The 18,780-nt window shown below is 38.5% G+C and overlaps 1 protein-coding gene and 1 long non-coding RNA gene across 4 annotated transcripts in view; one reads left to right on the forward strand and one right to left on the reverse strand.

Moving 5' to 3' along the window:
• LOC121814938 overlaps positions 1 to 6,130 on the forward strand; it is an 8,794-nt gene extending 2,664 nt beyond the window's left edge. The window contains exon 2 of the long non-coding RNA XR_006054657.1: positions 6,083 to 6,130. This is a non-coding gene — a long non-coding RNA (uncharacterized LOC121814938). The remainder of the gene's footprint in view (positions 1 to 6,082) is intronic.
• Positions 847 to 18,751, reverse strand: parvb (parvin, beta). Of its 3 annotated transcripts, none has more exons than XM_005927796.3 (13): positions 18,511 to 18,751; positions 12,057 to 12,146; positions 11,557 to 11,627; positions 11,318 to 11,420; positions 8,170 to 8,310; positions 7,563 to 7,678; positions 6,980 to 7,038; positions 6,820 to 6,839; positions 4,501 to 4,562; positions 4,330 to 4,398; positions 4,040 to 4,141; positions 3,882 to 3,954; positions 847 to 1,782 (listed from the first exon to the last, which is right to left on the reverse strand). In XM_005927796.3, exons 1-13 carry the CDS (start codon positions 18,623 to 18,625, stop codon positions 1,706 to 1,708), a joined length of 1,098 nt encoding a protein of 365 aa, XP_005927858.1. In that variant the 5' UTR covers positions 18,626 to 18,751; the 3' UTR covers positions 847 to 1,705. The 3 variants fall into 3 exon arrangements, with proteins under 3 accessions (XP_005927858.1, XP_005927860.1, XP_005927859.1); XM_005927798.3 differs by lacking the exon at positions 18,511 to 18,751 and adding an exon at positions 15,646 to 16,268; XM_005927797.2 differs by lacking the exon at positions 18,511 to 18,751 and adding an exon at positions 13,692 to 13,871.
• Between the last annotated feature and the right edge of the window lie 29 nt (positions 18,752 to 18,780).

Below are 18,780 nucleotides of genomic sequence, written 5' to 3' on the forward strand. Positions count from 1 at the left end.
CACACACACACACACACACACACACACACACACACACACACACACACACACACACACACATTAAGACAAGGTTTTTTCTATGTGAAGCAAAGAACCTTTAACTTAACACTCTCTCATTCCAGTGAATTGGTTGGGGGCAACTTGGGATTCAGCATCTTGCCTCAGGATATTCAACATGCTTCTCTCAACTGTTTCCTTGTTTCAGTCTGAGTGAAGCTAAGCTAATTGACTGCATGCATAAAGAAGAGTTGCAAAGATCTTCTTACTGAATTCTTAGAATTTTAAAAGGTTTAATAGGTTTTCAAATTACTTAAACACTGGAAGCAGCATAACACAGTACACACATCATCCAAAAGCAAAGGTAAAATTATTCAGTACTTAGTTAAAACTTTGTTAGGGTCTCACTTACTTGTAACTGATAAGGTTTCAGTGTCTCCTGGCTCTCAGGCACATCCATGGCTCCCTCATCACATCTGGTGCCAAGATGGCAACAGCTGGAACACCAAACTCAAGGCTTTAAAACGACAGGCCACAAACCAGCTGCTGACACCAAGATAGCTGCTTTCACCTCCTGTCATCCTTTTGTGGCTTTTAAATGTATTTATTCATTAATCCATTTTCTTAATTCCATATTCAATTCAGAGTTGCAAGGGGCAGGAGCCTCTCCAACAACCCTGGATGGGTTGCCAATCTGTTCCAGGGCTAACACATAAAGACAGACAACTGTTCACACTCACATTCACACCTATGCCCAATTTAGAATCACCAATTAAGATAACCCCATGCATGTCTTTGGAGTGTGGGAGGAAGCTGGAGTACCAGGCGGACACACAAAGAAAGGTCCAGTTGGATTCAAACAATTTGAGCTATTTAATTGTAAAGTTTTATCATCTACAGACTGCAAATATTCAAAACAAAATATAATTTATATATAATTACAGTATGCTGTATTGTTTAATGACAAATTTTTATTTGTACTTTATACAAGAACAAATAATGGATTATATAAAGGTTATTCAAAGGCACCATGGATGTATTTTCTTCATTTTTAGGTAATTTTCTCAGTTTCGGTGTATTTTACTATAGGGTGTTCTATATTTAGCCTTAAATGACAATATGTTGTCAACTTGAAACCTTTCTCCTAAACCTCACAGACCAAACTTTCTACATAAAACTGTTTTTTTTGTGAAGGTTAAACAGAAAATGTGTAATTTTTCTGGCTTTTATGGACACGAAAATTTCCGATATACTCATCAAATTCTTTTCAAAGAAAATAGCTAATGATTACATTCATATTTATGAAAAGCATTCTGAGACACTTGATAATATATTACAGCATTTTATAATTTTTTATAATAATCTACGACGGAGCGTAATGAGTTCAGTATGACACACAAACGTTTTCCAGTTTTAACATTTCCCCGTGATTGCTATGTATTCAAATGCAGGGCTAAAGGTTGCAGAGTTTCCTGGGTTGCAGTTAACATTCGAGGAGGGAAAAATAAATACTGACATTTGGGGAAGATTAAATACTAGCGTTCAGAGCCTTTTTTCTGGCTAGACCCCCTGGGGCTTTTTAAGTCCCACATAATGATGACTTTCAGTCCCAGTTGGTCTCCTACAGTGTCCAGACTGTAATGTATAATATCAGTGCAGGCACAGGGCAGTGTTCAGAGTAATGCCAGGCGTTAAAGACAGGAAAAGCTCATGCAGAGGTTTTGTAGTTGGTGAATAGATTGTAAAGGACTCTGAGGGTGGACTTCAGGTTCAGGTTGACGACATCTAGAAAAGAAAAAGCAAAGATTATTGAAGTCTGGTGTCCCCGAACTGGTTTGGGGAAGAAAACGATTTCCTTGTCTTGGCATGTTTGATAATTATCTTAATAAGAAAAATTGGATGGCTGGAATACTGAAGAACAAAATAAATAGCTATGCTACCATAAAATCATATTTAACATGAAAAGGAGCCAGTTCTATCATTGCTGTTAGACTGTTTCCCTCAAAAGGTTATTTGTAATTTTGGAAACTAAATGGTGCTTAAAATATCTCCCAAAACTTTGCAAATTATCCTTAGATGATGTATTACTTCTTACAAAAAGATTCAAAGGCACAAAAGGACTTTCTGTTCTCTCTGCAAGCATCACGTGTTCTACATAAGAGCTTATTTGATTATTAGAATTTACCAAACTAGCCTGCCTTAACAGAAACTGAACATTCAGCTTTCCCTGTTTGGGGCCTCCTCTCTTGTTTACAATGAACCCACAGATGTGGAAACGACAACCTTTACACTGATCAGAGCATTTATACTGCATGCTGTGCGCAGTGCAGTAAATGCTTGAATAAGGCATGTTATATGTATGCCTCTAAACACAGATATCAAGGTTTTTTTGCTCAACTGTGTCTTTCAATATCTACATTAACCTGTCACTTCATTAGGTACACCTTGCTAGCACTGTGTTGAACCCCTTTTGCCTTTAGAACTGCCTTAATTATTAATGCCATAGATCCAATGCAGTGCCAGAACATTCATCAGAGATCAGAGATTGGTCCATATTGACATGATAGCATCACACAGCTGCTTCAGGTTTTGCCAGCTACACATCCATGATGTCAGTCACCTGTTCCACCACATTGCAAAGGTGCACAGATCGAGACTGTGGAGGTCATTTGAGTTCACTGAACTCATTGTCACTTTGAGATGATCTGAACTTTGTGACATGGTGCATTATCCTGCTAGAGGCACTCGTGAGAGGAAGGGTAGACACTGGTTATAACGTGATAGACATGCTCAACAACAACACCCAGGGAAGCTGTGGTATTTATGCTTTAATGCTGTTTATCCCAAATTTGTTGCCTTCCTATCACCTCGAGGCAGTCTGGAGATTTTCCTCTGACCTCTGGCATCAGCAATGTACTTTCTTTTTTTTTTCCAGACCATTCTGCATAAACCCTAGAGATGTTTGTGTGGGAAAATTACAGGGGATCAGGAGTTTCTGAAATACTCAGATGAGCCTGTCTGGCACCAACAACCATGCTACGTTCAAAGTCACTTAAATCACCCTTTCCCCCCACTGAACTTCAGCAGGTTGTCTTGGTTGTCTACATTTCTAAATGCACTCAGTTGTTGCCATGTCATTGGCAATTTGAGTTAACAAGCAGCAGAACAGGTGTATCTAATGAAGTGGAGTATGGTGTATATGCAGTATTTGTGAATTTGCAGTATCCAACAAGCCTATGTAGGCTTGCTATAGCTATTCATTCATTTCATTAATTCATGAATTTGTTCATTGATTTTTTTCTTTACAACAGGAGTTAAAAAAAACCTTGACTAATGACTGAAGGGAAATTCTTCAGCTACAGCTGCAAAGACTGCAAAAGCTGTGCAACTAAATTAACAAGAAAAAAAATACTACTATTGGTCAAATTTAAATTCAACACGAAGAGGAATTCTGCATGGCAACACAATGGAAAGAAGGAACCGTTGCAATGCTCAGTGGAAGACGTCACCTTAAATTTTGTTCAAGTGATAAATCCGCTGTATCAGATAACATAATGAATACGTTTTTTAACCAAATTCAGACCTTAATGATTTCAAAAGACTAAAATATGACAAATTAAGGAAATCATTTGTCATATTTTGGTCATAAAGCAATAAAGTCTTATTCAATTCATTTTAATTTCCTTTAATCTCTAATAAAAGATATGGATATGACTACAAAATGCAACTTAGAGCTGAACTAACTCAGCAGCAGCTATCCAGTTTTAGAGTGTAAGACAAGGTTTCCACCTACTGGACAACTTTTAAAATTACTGCTGCTGTAGCAGATCAACAATACTAACCCTGTAAATTATGCGATTATGTAATACAACAACAACAAATACCTTCTGGTCTGGCTTTGGGTTTCTTTAGGCCTCCTTCCTGCATCAGCTCAAAGGCAAATGCCACATTGTGGACCTTAGAGGGGAAATAAAAATGGCAGTTAAAAGCGACTTTCATCACCTGCTAAAAATCCTATTTTGACTTTTTAATCTAAAATCACCTTCTGCTCAAAACTCTCAGGCGTGAGGAAGAAGTTATACAGTGGGACAAAATAGTCTTCCAGCAGCCCCATCAGTAAAATCAGGTAAACTCCATCAGCAAACTGGAAACACACACACACACACGAATATTGCACATTCTTTAAAATAAAAAAAGCACATTCTGCTCAAATAAATATTATATTATATAAAAATCACAATCTGAACCAAGGATAAAACATGCATGAAAAATTCATAGATTGTCCTTTGACTTTGATAATAAGGGCCAAAGGTTCTACAGAAATCTTTTTACCTGAGATTCCAGCTCAGTAACTTCCAGATTCAGCTTGTTTAGGTGTTTGTTCACAAAGGTGATGAGTGACTGGAAGCACATTCAGATCATTATTAAGTATTACAACATGACTACCAACACATGCAAGTCCTAGACATTATTATTGTAGGAAGGAAAGGTATCCTTTTTTACCGTTTTTACCACGTTAAGCTTGTCAGGTGCATGATCCAACAAAGTGTCAAATGCATCTCTCTCTGTGGCGAAAAAACATCACAGTTAAAAGTGTTTAAACGGTTTCATATTTTAGGAATTGTCAACCATGTCAAAAAGAAGACAGATACCGCTATAATCTCCCACCTCTATGTATAGACCTTAGCTGATTGGTTTAGATCAGGAGATCTGATTGGAATATGGTGTCAAAAGGTCTGTTGCCTGTCTGTCTTTTGCTATTAAGAGTCTTCTTTGTTTAATTTTTACTTAAAACTTATTACTGTCATGTTTTGACCTATTCTACTGTGATTAACATAAGGCCGAACTCATCATCAATGATAATCTAAGCTCTAAGCCCAGATCTATAATCCCAAGCCTATGGACAGGCTTGGGATATCACTGGGTGATATCACTGCCTGAACTCTCTTACGCAGCTTTCTTGTCATTTCTTTAACTATTCTTCAGCAATAGTTCTGCAGGTTCTAGAAAGACGTTCAAAGCTCTTCTTTGGATGTTGACTCGCTGCCTTTTGTTCTGTTCTTGTGTTGAGTGTTGCAGCCCAAGCTCTGAGGAGGCCAATCCATGAGTAATAGCGATCTATTATTTTATTTTTTATGCTTTTACTGCACTGGTAGTGTGTTTGAGATTATTGTCATGCTGGAAAATGAAGCTGTTGCCAATCAGAAACTTTACAAATGCTACCGCATTGTGAATCAAAATCTGATGTTCCACTGTCACATGTCTGTAGACACTCACTGTTTTACCTCTCTCCTTACTTCCTCCGCATATAGTGATGATAATCTGAACCAAAAATTAGATATTTGAAATGATCACTCCATAAGACCCATATCCTCTGATTTTCAGTCCAGTAGTTGTGTCATCTGGCACACCTCAGCCTTTTATCTCTGTTTCGCTTCTTGAAGAATGGCTTCTTGAAGAATGGCTTCTTGACAGCCACCCCTCCGTTTCAGAGCATTTTAGAAGGTTTCAGTGAACAGCAGATGGATCAACTGAAAGTCCAGATGCATCGCTAAGGTCTTTGCTGGATTTTTGCCATTTCTAAAGGAAATGACTTTCAGTCATGTTTATCTCCTGTAGATCATTTTTAGGCCTGTCATTTCTCCTCTTGTCCTCCTCGTTTCCAGTTTCTGAACAGTTTTTTTTTTAACTTCAGATATGTCATGTTTTCAATTAATGGCTCTTTTGGAAACACATTGTTGGTCCAAGAATATTATTTTGTATTATGTGTTTATGTAACAGGCTGCTAGCAAAAAGTTCCCTAAAGATAAAATTTAAAATAGTTTCTTTGCTGAGTTGTCTGATATGTGTAGACACACCACTAGCTCATCCCTTAGTTAGGTGCCTTTTTAAAAAAACTTGAATGATTCATCTGTTTGTCTTAAACAACTAATATTAACTAATGTACTTGCTTTTTATTCACTAAAAAGAACAAATACATTCCTCTGAAATTGGTAAAAGGACTGGTTCCTATATAGCGTTTGTTACTATATCTGAACTCTATACAACATGCCTCATTCACTCAAGACCTTTTTTCTATGTCTAGGTGCTTTTCATCTAACACACTGATGGATGCATCAGAGAGCAACTTGGGGTTAGTATTTTGCCTAAGGATATTTGGCATGCAGACTCGAACCACTAACCTTCTAATTAGTAGAGGACCTGCTCTACCTGCTGATCTACAGCGACCTCAAACTGGTTACGTCTGGACTACAAATGAGTGAAACAGCAGCCAGTGTCCAAAGAAAAACCTTGAAAGACATCCAGAAAGCCTGGAGAACTATTACTCAAGACCACTTTCAAAAAAATATAAGCCTGCCTCCTTGAAAGCAAACTAAAACGTGCTTGTTTATGACTCTCATATAGTATGATTTCCATTAGGTAAAGCAGGGGTGGGAGAACTCCAGGCCTAAAGGGACGGTTTCCTGCAGGTTTTAGATGTGTCCTTGATCCAACACAGCTGATTTAAATGGCTAAATTACCTCATCGGCATGTCTTGAAGTTCTCCAGAGGCCTGGTAATGAACTAGTCATTTGATTCAGGTGTGCTGACCCAGGGTGATATCTAAAACCTGCAGGACACCAGCCCTTGAGACCTGGAGTTCCCCACCCCTGAGGTAAAGGCTGGAGCCAGGCTAAGTCTTTACTGAGCTATTAATATTTCATTTATAAAAATAATTGAACATTTTCCCAAGATAATGATTGTTTTAACAAAAATAATAAATGCTAAATAAATGAAGTTCAGTATTTCCACAGTGTTAAAGAGATGTGTTCAGAAGCTCACCAAATCTTCCCATCATCATTCTGAAAAACAAAAAATGAGAAGAAAATATCAACAACAATTCTTTTTCTCTGTGCACCTCGTTTTCTAGCCTCCAGTTATGATGCAATGCATCAGATGCTAGTAATACTTAGAAGCATAACTACTAAGAATCAGCTCTTACTCTGTGGTGCTCGTCAGCTCCTTGGTCATTAGAGCTGTCTGTAGGATGCCTTCTCGTTTCTGCACAGACATGCGATAAATTCTACTGATTACATTATTACATGAGAGAATAAATACATTTGATGATACACCATTATGATAATCACATGGGCAGTAAAAAAAAATAGACAGAAAGATGAAGAGAGATAGAAACAGCTGTCACATGCCTCATTGTATCATATTTTGGATTGGTCTTGGCTATTTGTGTTTTTACACAGCTCTTTAGTTGATGTAAGATACCATCAAAACAATTTCTAATGATTTATTTGTGATTTTTAAAACAAATCTCTACTTGTTTCCATTTTCTCTTATTTTGGTTGTAACTCAATTTAGTGTAATTCAATTTTATTTATATAGCACCAAATCACAATGGCCACCTCCAGATGCTTTATACTGTAACATAAAGACCCTACAATAATACAAAGAGAAAAAGAACCCCATTAGCAAGCACTTGGCAACAGAGGGAAGGAAAAACTCCCTTTTAACAGGAAGAAACCAGGCTCAGGGAGGGACACAGATGTAGGGAAACTGATGGGAGACTTTACCTTGACCACCACCACCTGTACGGAGACGTGCTCGGGCAGCCTGATTGGGGCCTGGAAGTGCATAGCGAGAGCCACCAAAAGATAGATGATAGCCACCAGGTTCTTTGAGTGGATAGCTGTAAAAATAAATAAAGTGAAGATTAAACCCTCTTTCAAAGAGCGAGTTCACATAAAAATGTAAACAATTTTTGAAACTTTTGAAAAAACACCACTTTTCAAAAAGAAACACCAAAAACCTGCAGCTGACAAAGGATAAAGCACGACTTGGTGTAGTAAAGTCATCGTTAACAACACAAACTAAAAGTGCTGATGGACTCACATATTGTCTCTTGTGAGGGGGAGTATTATTGAGATTTTACAATCTTTTCTGTGGCTCTGACAGAAGCCTTTCAAAGTCTGAGAATAAAATCCTAATGATGATGATGACTCATGGTGATTATCGTATCTTAGGATGGATGCAGTTGAAAGATTTTTGTTAGGAAGTGAACATCTGATGAAAGATGATGAAAATTCCAAATATATCAACCTCTAATGCTTCAGATGTTTTCTATGCTCCTTAAGAGTTCTGTAATTCATGCATATCACTGAAGTCACCACAAAAACTCACAGTCTACACTCCACTCAACGGTCCAGCCATGAGGCCTCAGCACATCGTTGACAGCTTCTAACACCGTCTGAAGCTTCTGTTTCTGGCCAATTTCTGACTGCGTCACCTCCGCCACGTTCAGCTTTCTGCCTGACAACTTTTCTGTCGCAAAAACAGGAGAAAGTTGTGTTTTACCACATAGAGAAAAGTAAGAAAGCATCGAAAAATTAGAAGCTAACAGATTAGGTCTAGTTAAAAAAAAATGAAATAAATAGACAGAAATATCCTTTGCAGACAACAATGTGGATCTATAAATGCAGACTAACTCTGTGAGGCTAAATTTTCACAAAGAACCAAAGTGACAAAGGAGCGTGAAAACTAAATGCAAGAAATCACACATCAAAATTCACAGAAAATATTTTCTTGCTGTGCATTTTAACTGTTGTTCTTAACACTTCAGGAACATATGCAATTATGTATGCATTTTGTATGAACTGCTTCTATCTAGATAGATAGATAGTAGGTAGTAGGGGTGCAACAATACTCGTATCGATATTGAACCGTTCGATACAGTGCTTTCGGTTCGGTACGCATATGTATCAAACAATACAAAATTTTAATTTATTTTATCAACTTTCTTCTGACGATGCTGTCTGTGTTGAGCGCTCAGTGGATCTGCGTTCGACTACTCCGCCTAGGCTGCACTGTCGAGTGCAGATCCACTGAGCGCAAGCTAGCGAGACAGAAGTAAGCTCGTTGCAACATGGCAAATTGAACCTCCCCCACCCTCATTCAGATCTGGCGTTTGGAACTATTTTGGTCTTCATGTGACGTATGACCCTGAAGGTAAGCGCGTCATGGACAAAAGTAAAACAGTATGTCGGATGTGCCACGCAATGCTCAATTACATTAGTGAGAACTACTGCGTTAGCACAGTTAGCTCGTTAACGTGTTGGCCGTCCAGCCCCACGCAGGGCGATTCGCGATAGCTCGTTAACCGAGATTTTCCGTGTTGTGGCGTTAACGTCATTTCAGATTAACGCTGACAGCACTAGTGGGAACACAACGAATATGACTGCACATTTACTCCGACAGCATCCTAGTGCAAAGACAAGTGGAAGCAGACAAAAACAACAAGCACGCATGCTACAAACTTTACCCGAGTCATTTAGACAGCCGTTAGCACATGATTCTCCTTATGGGGACCTGATATGTTTAATATGCTGCTGAGAATATAGCCCAGAAGAAGCGTATAGTATAGCTTTTATTTTGGAAAGAGCCATTTCTCTGTAATAAACTCTCTTTTCCAAAGATGAGTGATTTCTCGATCAGATAGATTTATTTTTTATTACTTTGTTGTTTCAGCAACATTAAATTTAAAAACTGTACTTTTGAGTTAAAATATATATTTATAATTTTAATAAATGACAAATTAAAAAGGCATGAACATTTTTTTGTATCGAAAAAATATCGAACCGTGACACCAAAGTATCGAACCGAACCGTGAATTTTGTGTATCGTTGCACCCCTAGATAGATAGATAGATAGATAGATAGATAGATAGATAGATAGATAGATAGATAGATATTGTAACTTTTATACAATTAGTTAAAATGCTGATTTGTTAGTGTTTAACAGTTTTATACTGTAATGACAGAATCCAGTCACAAGGGGGGATCCAAAGACCTTACTAGACACTGCAGCACAATGAAGAAGACACATTTCAGGCAACAAAGGAATGTTTATGTTGTTAACACAGTATATTAAACATGTATTTTACTATAGTGTAACTCTAGAGATGTTAATGTTTATAAAGTGTTCACAAAAATGTTTCTACAAGCAGAATCCTGAATTGAATTTATAATACTTCTCATCACATAATAACAACATAAAAATAATCAGACCCCATCTTATCTTAAAGACCACAGGGTATCATTTCACCCCAATAGGAGACTTTGTTCATAGCCTGCAGGCGTACTTGTAGTTCCTAGAGTATTTAAGTGTAGAATAGGAGGCAGAGCCTTCAGCCGGCAGGCCCCTCTTTTGTGGAACCAGCTCCTCCTAGTTTGGATACAGGAGACAGACACCCTTTCTACTTTTAAGATTAGGCTTTAAAACTTTCCGTTTTGATAAAGCTTATAGTTAGGTCTGAATCAGGTGACGATGAATGCTCCCTTACTTACACTGAATTAGGCCACGGTTGCTGGGGACTTCCCATGATGCACTGAATGTTTCTTCTTCACTCATCTTTTTCCCCCCTCTCTCACCCACTATATCTTTACACACTAGTTACTACACTTTAATCATCAGTTGTTAGTAATCTGTCTTCCACAGTGTGTCTTTGTCCTGTCTTCCTCCCCTCACCTCCAACCAGTGGCAGGAGACAGCTGCCCCTCCTCAGCCTGTTTCTGGCAAAGCTGTCTTCCTCTTAAAAGGGAGTTTTTCTTTGCCATTGTCGCCAAAATGCTTGCTCATAGCGAGCTATTGGGGTTTTCTTTGTTTTTCTCTGTATTATTGAAGAGTCTTTACATTGCAATAAAAAGCACCTTAAGGCAACTGTTGTTGTGAGTTGGTGCTGTATAAATTAAATTAAATTAAATTAAATTAAATTAAATTAAATTAAATTAAATTAAATTAAATTAAATTAAATTAAATTAAATTAAATTGAACTGAACTGAACAACATTCATGCTCAATGCTCAACCAGGATAATATAACTTTAGTGGGTATTAATTCAGCTGGTTTTTTTTAATTCAATTCAATTTTATTTATATAGCGCTAAATCACATTAGCAGTTGCCCCAAATTTATACTGTCACTATTAGAAGATAACACTGCAGTACTACTTCAATAAGAAATCATCATGCAATAGGAAACTCTTGAATATAACCAATGTTTGGTTTATTGAAAATGCATAGTTTAACTAAAGCAACAGATTGCAACAACCAGCCAATTATACCATCCATCATTGTGATATATTTTGTTTGTGTTAGTGCAGCTTGTTCTAGCATTAATGTTGTGCTGTTGTAAGTTTGATGTTAGATGAAAGTTTATGATTAAACTTTGCATTTTCAATACACTCAGTGCTGACAGAGCGCATTTATTTGATATTTTCTAAAACTGCAAATATTGTAAATCATGATCAGTGATTTTGAGAGGAATCACTCTCACCAAATAACTTCTGGAATACTTGTCCATCATAACAGTCCTCCTCTAGGTCCTTGACTATGATCCTCTCTTCCTCCAACTCACTGTTGATCCAGTCGATCAGGACCTGGATGCACATCAGAATACAATCGAACTTTGAACAGTTTCTGTACTCTTGTTCTTCTCGCATGATTTTGTCATTGTTCTGATCGCACTGAATCAATGCAGAGATGCTTATGCACAGAAGGTTAAACCAAATCTACCTTTAAGAGATCTTTAAATTTAGGATTTTCCCTTGATGTTGGGTCCAACATGATCCTCTCAGCATTTTCCTCTGTGGAAAACAAAATAATTGTTTATACTAGCATATATAATTTCTTCTTTCCAACTTTAAATGTTTTAACAGCTTTTCAATTGTAGGCATAATAATGTCTCACACAAGTACAAACTTCAAGCCACAAAAATTGAATATACAGTGTTCACCCTCACACTCCTGTCAACAGTGATTCACAGTGAAGACAAAGGCGTTTCCACTCCACCCACTTTCATTTCCTGCTGCTTCACTGTCAAACTCCCCATTAGTCAACATGTGTCAACATATTCATATTATGGTTTGTAACCCCAGTAACCTCTGACACCCAGCAGCAAAAACAGCATTTTGTTTTTGCACTGAAGTAAGATTAAGTCCGAAATGAACACAAATAAAGGTTACGTCATATATTATATTATTGGCGGTGATTGCATGTGGTTATTATGTACATACCCAGCAGTGTATCTTCTGGATGGATGTCTGTGCCTGAGGGAAGCAAGGGGGCATTGATGGCATTCTTTCCCTCCTCATGGAGATCACTCACTTATTGAAAAAGAACAACACACAAAAAACTGTAAAACCTGTAAAACGTTCTGGCAAACAGACAGTACAGAAGGTAGACCGACAGACAATGAGACGTGCAAAGACTCTGGGAGAGAAAGAAAAGGAGGAGCGAATGAGAGAGCAGAAAGCAAACACTTGTCAGGGTTACTGGTAAGCAGTAACCCAGTAATCCTGGATCACCACAAAAATTCATGGGGAAAGCGTGGTGCCAGTTTGGTCTCTATTTGCTGGGTGTGCTCCGCCCCTCTAATGATCTGTTCAGTCGTCTAGGCAATAGTTTCACTTCCACACAGTTTTGACTTACCGGTACCACTTTTAAACATTAGATTTTTTTTGACAGTTTGAGATTTGATGAAAGAACAATATATGAATTTACAGACAGACTATTCCTTCAATCTTATCCTCGCCGTTTCGTAAGAAGCTTTGAAAGAATTGCACGCACAGGACGTTTTCTTGGTTTCAAATATTGAAATTGATTTGACTTGGAGCTGGTGGCACAGGTGTCACACATCTGTAACTTTCTCATTTTTACTCTTTGTACTTTTATTCATTAGGAAAAAGCTAGAACCCCTACTTTACATCTTAATTTTAGAGTAAGCTGTTGCGTTTTTTGTTTTTTAAATTGGGTTGGGGAAAATTGATCACTCCAGCTAATTAAAACAAGCAGGGACTCCAACACTTATAAATAACACACACTTTGAGTCTAGCTTTTAATAAAATCAATTTCTTCTAAGATGCTTTCACTCCTGGCTACTGTGATTCTCCAGGGATTTAAAGGCTTTTTAGCCCTAATGGCCACATTGCCTTTTATCTTTCTGCAATTTCACTTTCTAAACCACGCAAAAGGCAGGACCACAATCAGTGGTCTCAAATCTGTCACCTCACCGACTCACTGTTTATAAAGCAGCTCAGGATGGCTGAGGAAAACATGAGAACAAAAAAAAACTGTCTGCCCTTTAAGGTTTTCATATTAGAAGCATTGGACAAATTTCTCAAATTGAGAATAAAATTAAACAAAATGTGCAGCAGCGTGCTACAATCTGAACAAAATGATAACTTCAAAGCATGAGTGAAGGGAGGATAAACACAATTAGCCCAGGAGGAAGGGTCCTTGCAGCTTTATTATCTGATTCAGCCTTCTCACAAGAGCCGATAACTGGATAAAAGGCTGAATCTCTCTGCAGATCAGCAGTTTGCTTTGTAATTACAGAACTGCTTTGCTGCATTTTATCATAATTGTGCTACTTCCTCCTTTCGTGTCCCTCTGGCTCCATTGCTGCTGCTTTTGGGTACAGCTTAGTTGCTTTACAGTCACACCAAAAAAAGAAAATCTCTGTTTAAAATGGTCAGATTATTAAAGATAACTCAATTACTGCAGCAGATCTATACAGAAAAGTAAAAATACTTGTAACAACCGAAACAGCACGCTGCTGCATTTAAACCAACACTGCACTAAGGTAACAGGTTCTGGTTCCCCTTTCCCACATCCAGCTTCCCTAAACTCCAGCATGAAATTCACATTACCTTGTTGCTTCCTCTTGGTCCCACACAGGAGGCCCGCCATGTCCTCACAACAAATCAAGAAATCAACCGATTTGGTCCGAATGGCAGTGAGGGAAGGTAGAAAAATCAGGAGTGTATGTGTGCGCAGCAATTGTGTATATAAGTGTGTGTTTGTGTGTGAGAGTGTGTGTGTGTGTGTGTGTGTGAATTGTGTGTGTGAGGCTGTCAGGGGCGTCATCACGTGTATTTCTGTCACAACCCTCCACCCCACCTATGCGGTCCAGTTACAGGAGAGGCTGAACGTAATGTCCGTGTGTGTGTGTGTGTGTGTGTGTGTGTGTTGTGTGTGTGTGTGTGTGTGTGTGTGTGTGTGTGTGTGTGTGTGTGTGTGTGTGTGTGTAACAGAAAAAAAGACACCACAGTGGACCTAAACCCACCACATCATCCCGACACACCGGCTGCCACTGGGATATTAAACCATGGACAAAGACAAAGGATGACCGATGAGGTATTACAATCACTAATTTACTGTAATGTGCAACCTGTATTATAACTGCAGCATAGTGTTTAAACACTTAAAAGAGCATTTTCTAAAATGTTTTGTCTACTGGTCAGTAACTAAAGGTTACTAGTTACAGTCTAATCTTTTCACAACAACATAAGAACTAGTACACTGGTTTCAGGGCTCGATTCTCAGGCTCATTCGGAGCCTGTTGTAATGTAGGAGATTATCAATCAGGCAGTGACTGTCTGTTAACAGTACACTAATTCAATACAAACAAAGCCTGCAGTCAAGAACATTTATCTTACGCCAGCTTCACTGGACGTATTCGAGAAAAAAATCTGCTATACTGCAAAGCGCCATGCAAACAGGGAACAGTGATCACTCAAATCAGCAGAAGCACATGGTCAAATTTCTTTTGCTTTAAATTAAAAGAAAACAAAAAGCTGTTATATGGATAACCAGCCTGCATCAAAAATAACAGCGTAAAGCAGACTGAAATCGACTTGTGTGGCTCCACAACTCCCTGAGGGGGGGTGGAGTTCTACTGACTCACAGGGGAAAGATATAAATAATGCGGCAGTATGGAGAGGACAGACTGGGCCTTAAATATAGCTCTGGTTATTTACAACAGCACACGCACCAGTGAGCAACAGCAGCAAGGAGATCACACTGAGCTCGCTTCAGAGGCTTCTTTCTATGGATATTAAAGATGACAATTTCAACTATTTAGCTCAATAAACTACACGTTTTATTTACTTGTATTTACTGTGTCTACACTTGCATATACCTCTTCTTGCTCCTCCTGAGCTGTTCTGTTAATTTTCTCTCCTGCTATAAGGATGTTAGCGTGTTCTTTTTCTAATTAAAGAAAAGGTCAAAAGGTAAAAGGAAGTCCAAAGCTATTTAATCCAGGATAATTTTTTCAGGAACAACATATTAGCAGAAGCATACATCTGCCAACTCTTAGTGAATGTAGCAAATGAGACAATATTAACGAGCCACTTTTATAGAAGAAAATGACATTTTCAGCACTCTCCAATGAGTACTGTAGTGCTTGAATTACTTTAACAATCCCCATTTTGGTACTAACTGTGCACTCTTGAACGACATTTTGCAAAAGCTCCTATTAAGAAACTTATAAATACACTTTTTTTTTTTTTTTTTTGCTGTATCCTTCAAGTCTTTATGCAACAGGATCTACAGGAACGAGCCACCCTGATCAAGTACTTGCACAACTGCTTGAAACATAAAATACATTTTGTGGAAGCTAAACTTTTAAATAGCAAATATAATGATATTTCTAAAAGCAAATCAACATTATGCTAAATATATTCTGTGTTTAGCAGTTTTGTATAAGCTGCACTTTAAAAATATATAAATATACGTTATAAAAAATGTGCTTTTTAAAAATTAAAAAAAGAGGAAATAAAGAAAATTGAAACACATTGGTAAGAAACACTGATCACTTACTGTTGTCAGCATCCATCCTACGACAACAAGGATGTGACACAGTCTTCTCATTCCCTATTCACTTAACTATCATTGTTACAACATGCCTTATGCTGACAAAAGGAAGTAGCCTTGTCAGTGAAAAACAGACTTCCTGTCAGCTTATCAAGGAATAAAGACACACTTGTTCTGTGTGAGACCAGCTCCAGAAATGCAGGACTATGAGCCAATATTAACTATCCACATACAACACCCTGGGATTGATTCTTCAAGTCTCTAAACTCTTTTGAAGGGAAGGACTTCCATTATTCCAAAATAACATTCCCTAAATTGGTGCTTTGGTGATGGTGGTGCAAAGCATAGTATTTAGCTCTTAAATACATCCACAGTGACCTGTTTGAGGTTAAGGATAGGTTGAGGCTTACAATGCAATTTTTACCTGATTGGGATAACTCAAATGGAAATCTTTAAAACCATGAACTGTAAAACTAAAACGCATGGAGCTTACTGCAAATAAAATGTAGTGCACTTCCCTAAAAACACAGTCATTTAGCATGTTGCTACAAATATAAATGTATTTATATGTGCGCCAATGAGTTCAATGGTACACATATAAATACACATTTTCATGCAGCTAAATCTGATCCTGGAACAGACCACTCCCATCAAAATTTAAAAAACAACAACAACAACAACAACAACACTTAGTGGGGATAGGTTAATTGGTTAATCCAAATTGCCCATAGGTGTGACTGTGCGAGTGAATGTGAGTGCGAATGGTTGTCTGTCTCTGTGTGTTGGCCCTGCGACAGACTGGCGACCTGTCCAGGGTGTACCCTGCCTCTCGCCCTATGACAGCTGGGATAGGCTCCGGCGCCCCCCGCGACCATGAAAAGGATAAGCGGACGCGAATGGATGGATGGATGAACAACAACAACAACTTTATATTGTGTTATAGAAGCACCATCTCTCTCTCTCTCTCTCTGTTTTTCCCCCCAATTTTTTTTTATTTACAGTACACGTTGCATTACATCGCCTTAAGCAACATCTTTTAATTGAGTAAGAGGAAGCGGTGCTGAGGAGTGCAAACTCCCATCGCTAATTATTCATCAGAAGTGAAGCATTTTTCCAACAACAACTAGTCTGCTGGGCGTTTTCTTTAAGGGAGATAAAGCGTCACACCCGCAAGTAACAGAAGCCCCAGTTACACACTGCGCTCCATTAGCAACACAAACTTCACATGCCTTTCTTTTGTTATACTGATATTCCCTTCAAACGTCACTATGACTGCCTCCCTTGCACAGAACTGCGTTTTATGTGAGCTTTAATAGCCACTGACCACACAGGGGCACTGCGCTCTCACAAGCTGCAAGAACTGCAGGCACTGGTTCTGTGGCTTTATTGGATTGGCTGTCCACATCTGAAATAGTCATCACATGTAGCAATGAGAGCTGCGTGTTGGTGAAATTAATGTGAGGTTCTGGAGCTTTTATAAGTTAACTGTCACATTGCTTTGCAGCTTTCTCTTTACTCTTTACCAATCTCCCATGGATGCTAAAAATCAGGAATGGCACAGCAACCATGAAATCTGAGCAGTGTGACTCTGAAAACCAAAAACAAAGTAATATATAAATTACTTGTGAGAAATGCTTGCTTGGTTGTGCAAGTTATACTGATGGACAGCAAATCTAGCTCACTGAAGCAGAATATGCTGAAGCTTTAACAACAGCAGGACTATTACTGTAATTCACAGGACTCCACCTCTCAGTTATCATCTAATTAACTCCCTCAGTAGTCATCAGCACATTTCTTTTTTCTTTTTTAACCTCCTTAAAACTTACCGTTTTATTCGTTGTGAAAAGTAAGCAATGAAATACAGTACATTGAGACTGTAACTAATAGTTACTCCACTATTAGGACGGGAGTTATAAAGAAAGATGCAGAAAGTGTCTAACCAGACACAAAAATGCAAACGTGTTCCATCTAAAATCGCATGAATCTGATTGAAGACAACAGATCTACATAGGTTTTGGACATTTTTGCTTAATCAAATGTCTTGACAAGTAATAAATAAAACAATTTACTGAAGATCTAACGCGTAATCTATTTTCTGTGAATTATTTTGTGAACTATTTTCTGTGTATTTACAGTGACACCATGTGCTTCATTTTATGCATATTCAAGCAAATTAAAGTGGTTTGAGGGTCTTAAATACTCTTTAAAATGGGACTCCTAACCCATTAAAATGCCTTCGTGTGGCTTCTGGCGACCGCCCTTGAGTGGAGATTACAAACACATGGCTGGAGAGCACACATAGAAAGCACAAACACTGTAATGCACACACAGGCGTTAAATTTCACAGCTGCCTCAGGGACTGTTGTGGGAGATCACAAAACAGTTGATAATTGTGACTAATCCTGCTAGAATAGCAATGATACTCATGTTTATTTTCATAAACCTGGATTCCGGTCTAGTGTGCGATCTATTTATATGTACTTGCCTCATGTGCCAAGCCCGTGGACTTGCTGCGAAGCTTTGTGTCACTCTTCATCACAAATAAATTGGGTTTCCTTGACTCGTGTATACGTCTTTAACTGTATCTGAACTACAATAACACAGTTTAAACTTAAAATCAGTGAATTTATCAACTGGCTACAATAAACAAGGGGAACAAGAAGCACGAGTCGGGTGAAAGCAACACTGAACACCTCCTGTTAGAAGTCATGCGAACAGTCAGTGAATCAGCTGCGAGTGATGCCCACGGGAGAATATTTCCATAGCGCAGACTGCAGCACCATGGACAGAAACACGAGCAGGAAAAAGAAAAATGGGGATCTTTCATCATGTAAAACAAAAATAAGAAAAACAAAACTTCGAATGGCCCACCTTCTTTGGACTTTTTCTTCCGGACCAGGGTTCCTCCTAATTTCCCGAGAAAGGACTCGTCCTTTTTCATTTTTGCGGTCTGAGGGTTCGTAGACACGGTCGGAGCCCCGGACATGTTTGTGTGTCTCTGTGTACCTAAGCTCCCTCTCTCTCCCTCTCACAGTGCTCCGTTAATAAGGCTCACTCCTCCCTGTGCTGCGTTCAGGCACAGGAAAAACGGTCCAATCACAGTGACAACAGACAGGCAAACAACAGCAGGAGCGGCGGTTG

Source organism: Haplochromis burtoni, unplaced genomic scaffold, assembly GCF_018398535.1.
Source record: "Haplochromis burtoni strain Fernald_Lab_line unplaced genomic scaffold, NCSU_Asbu1 Contig_104, whole genome shotgun sequence".
Lineage (NCBI taxonomy): Eukaryota > Metazoa > Chordata > Actinopteri > Cichliformes > Cichlidae > Haplochromis > Haplochromis burtoni.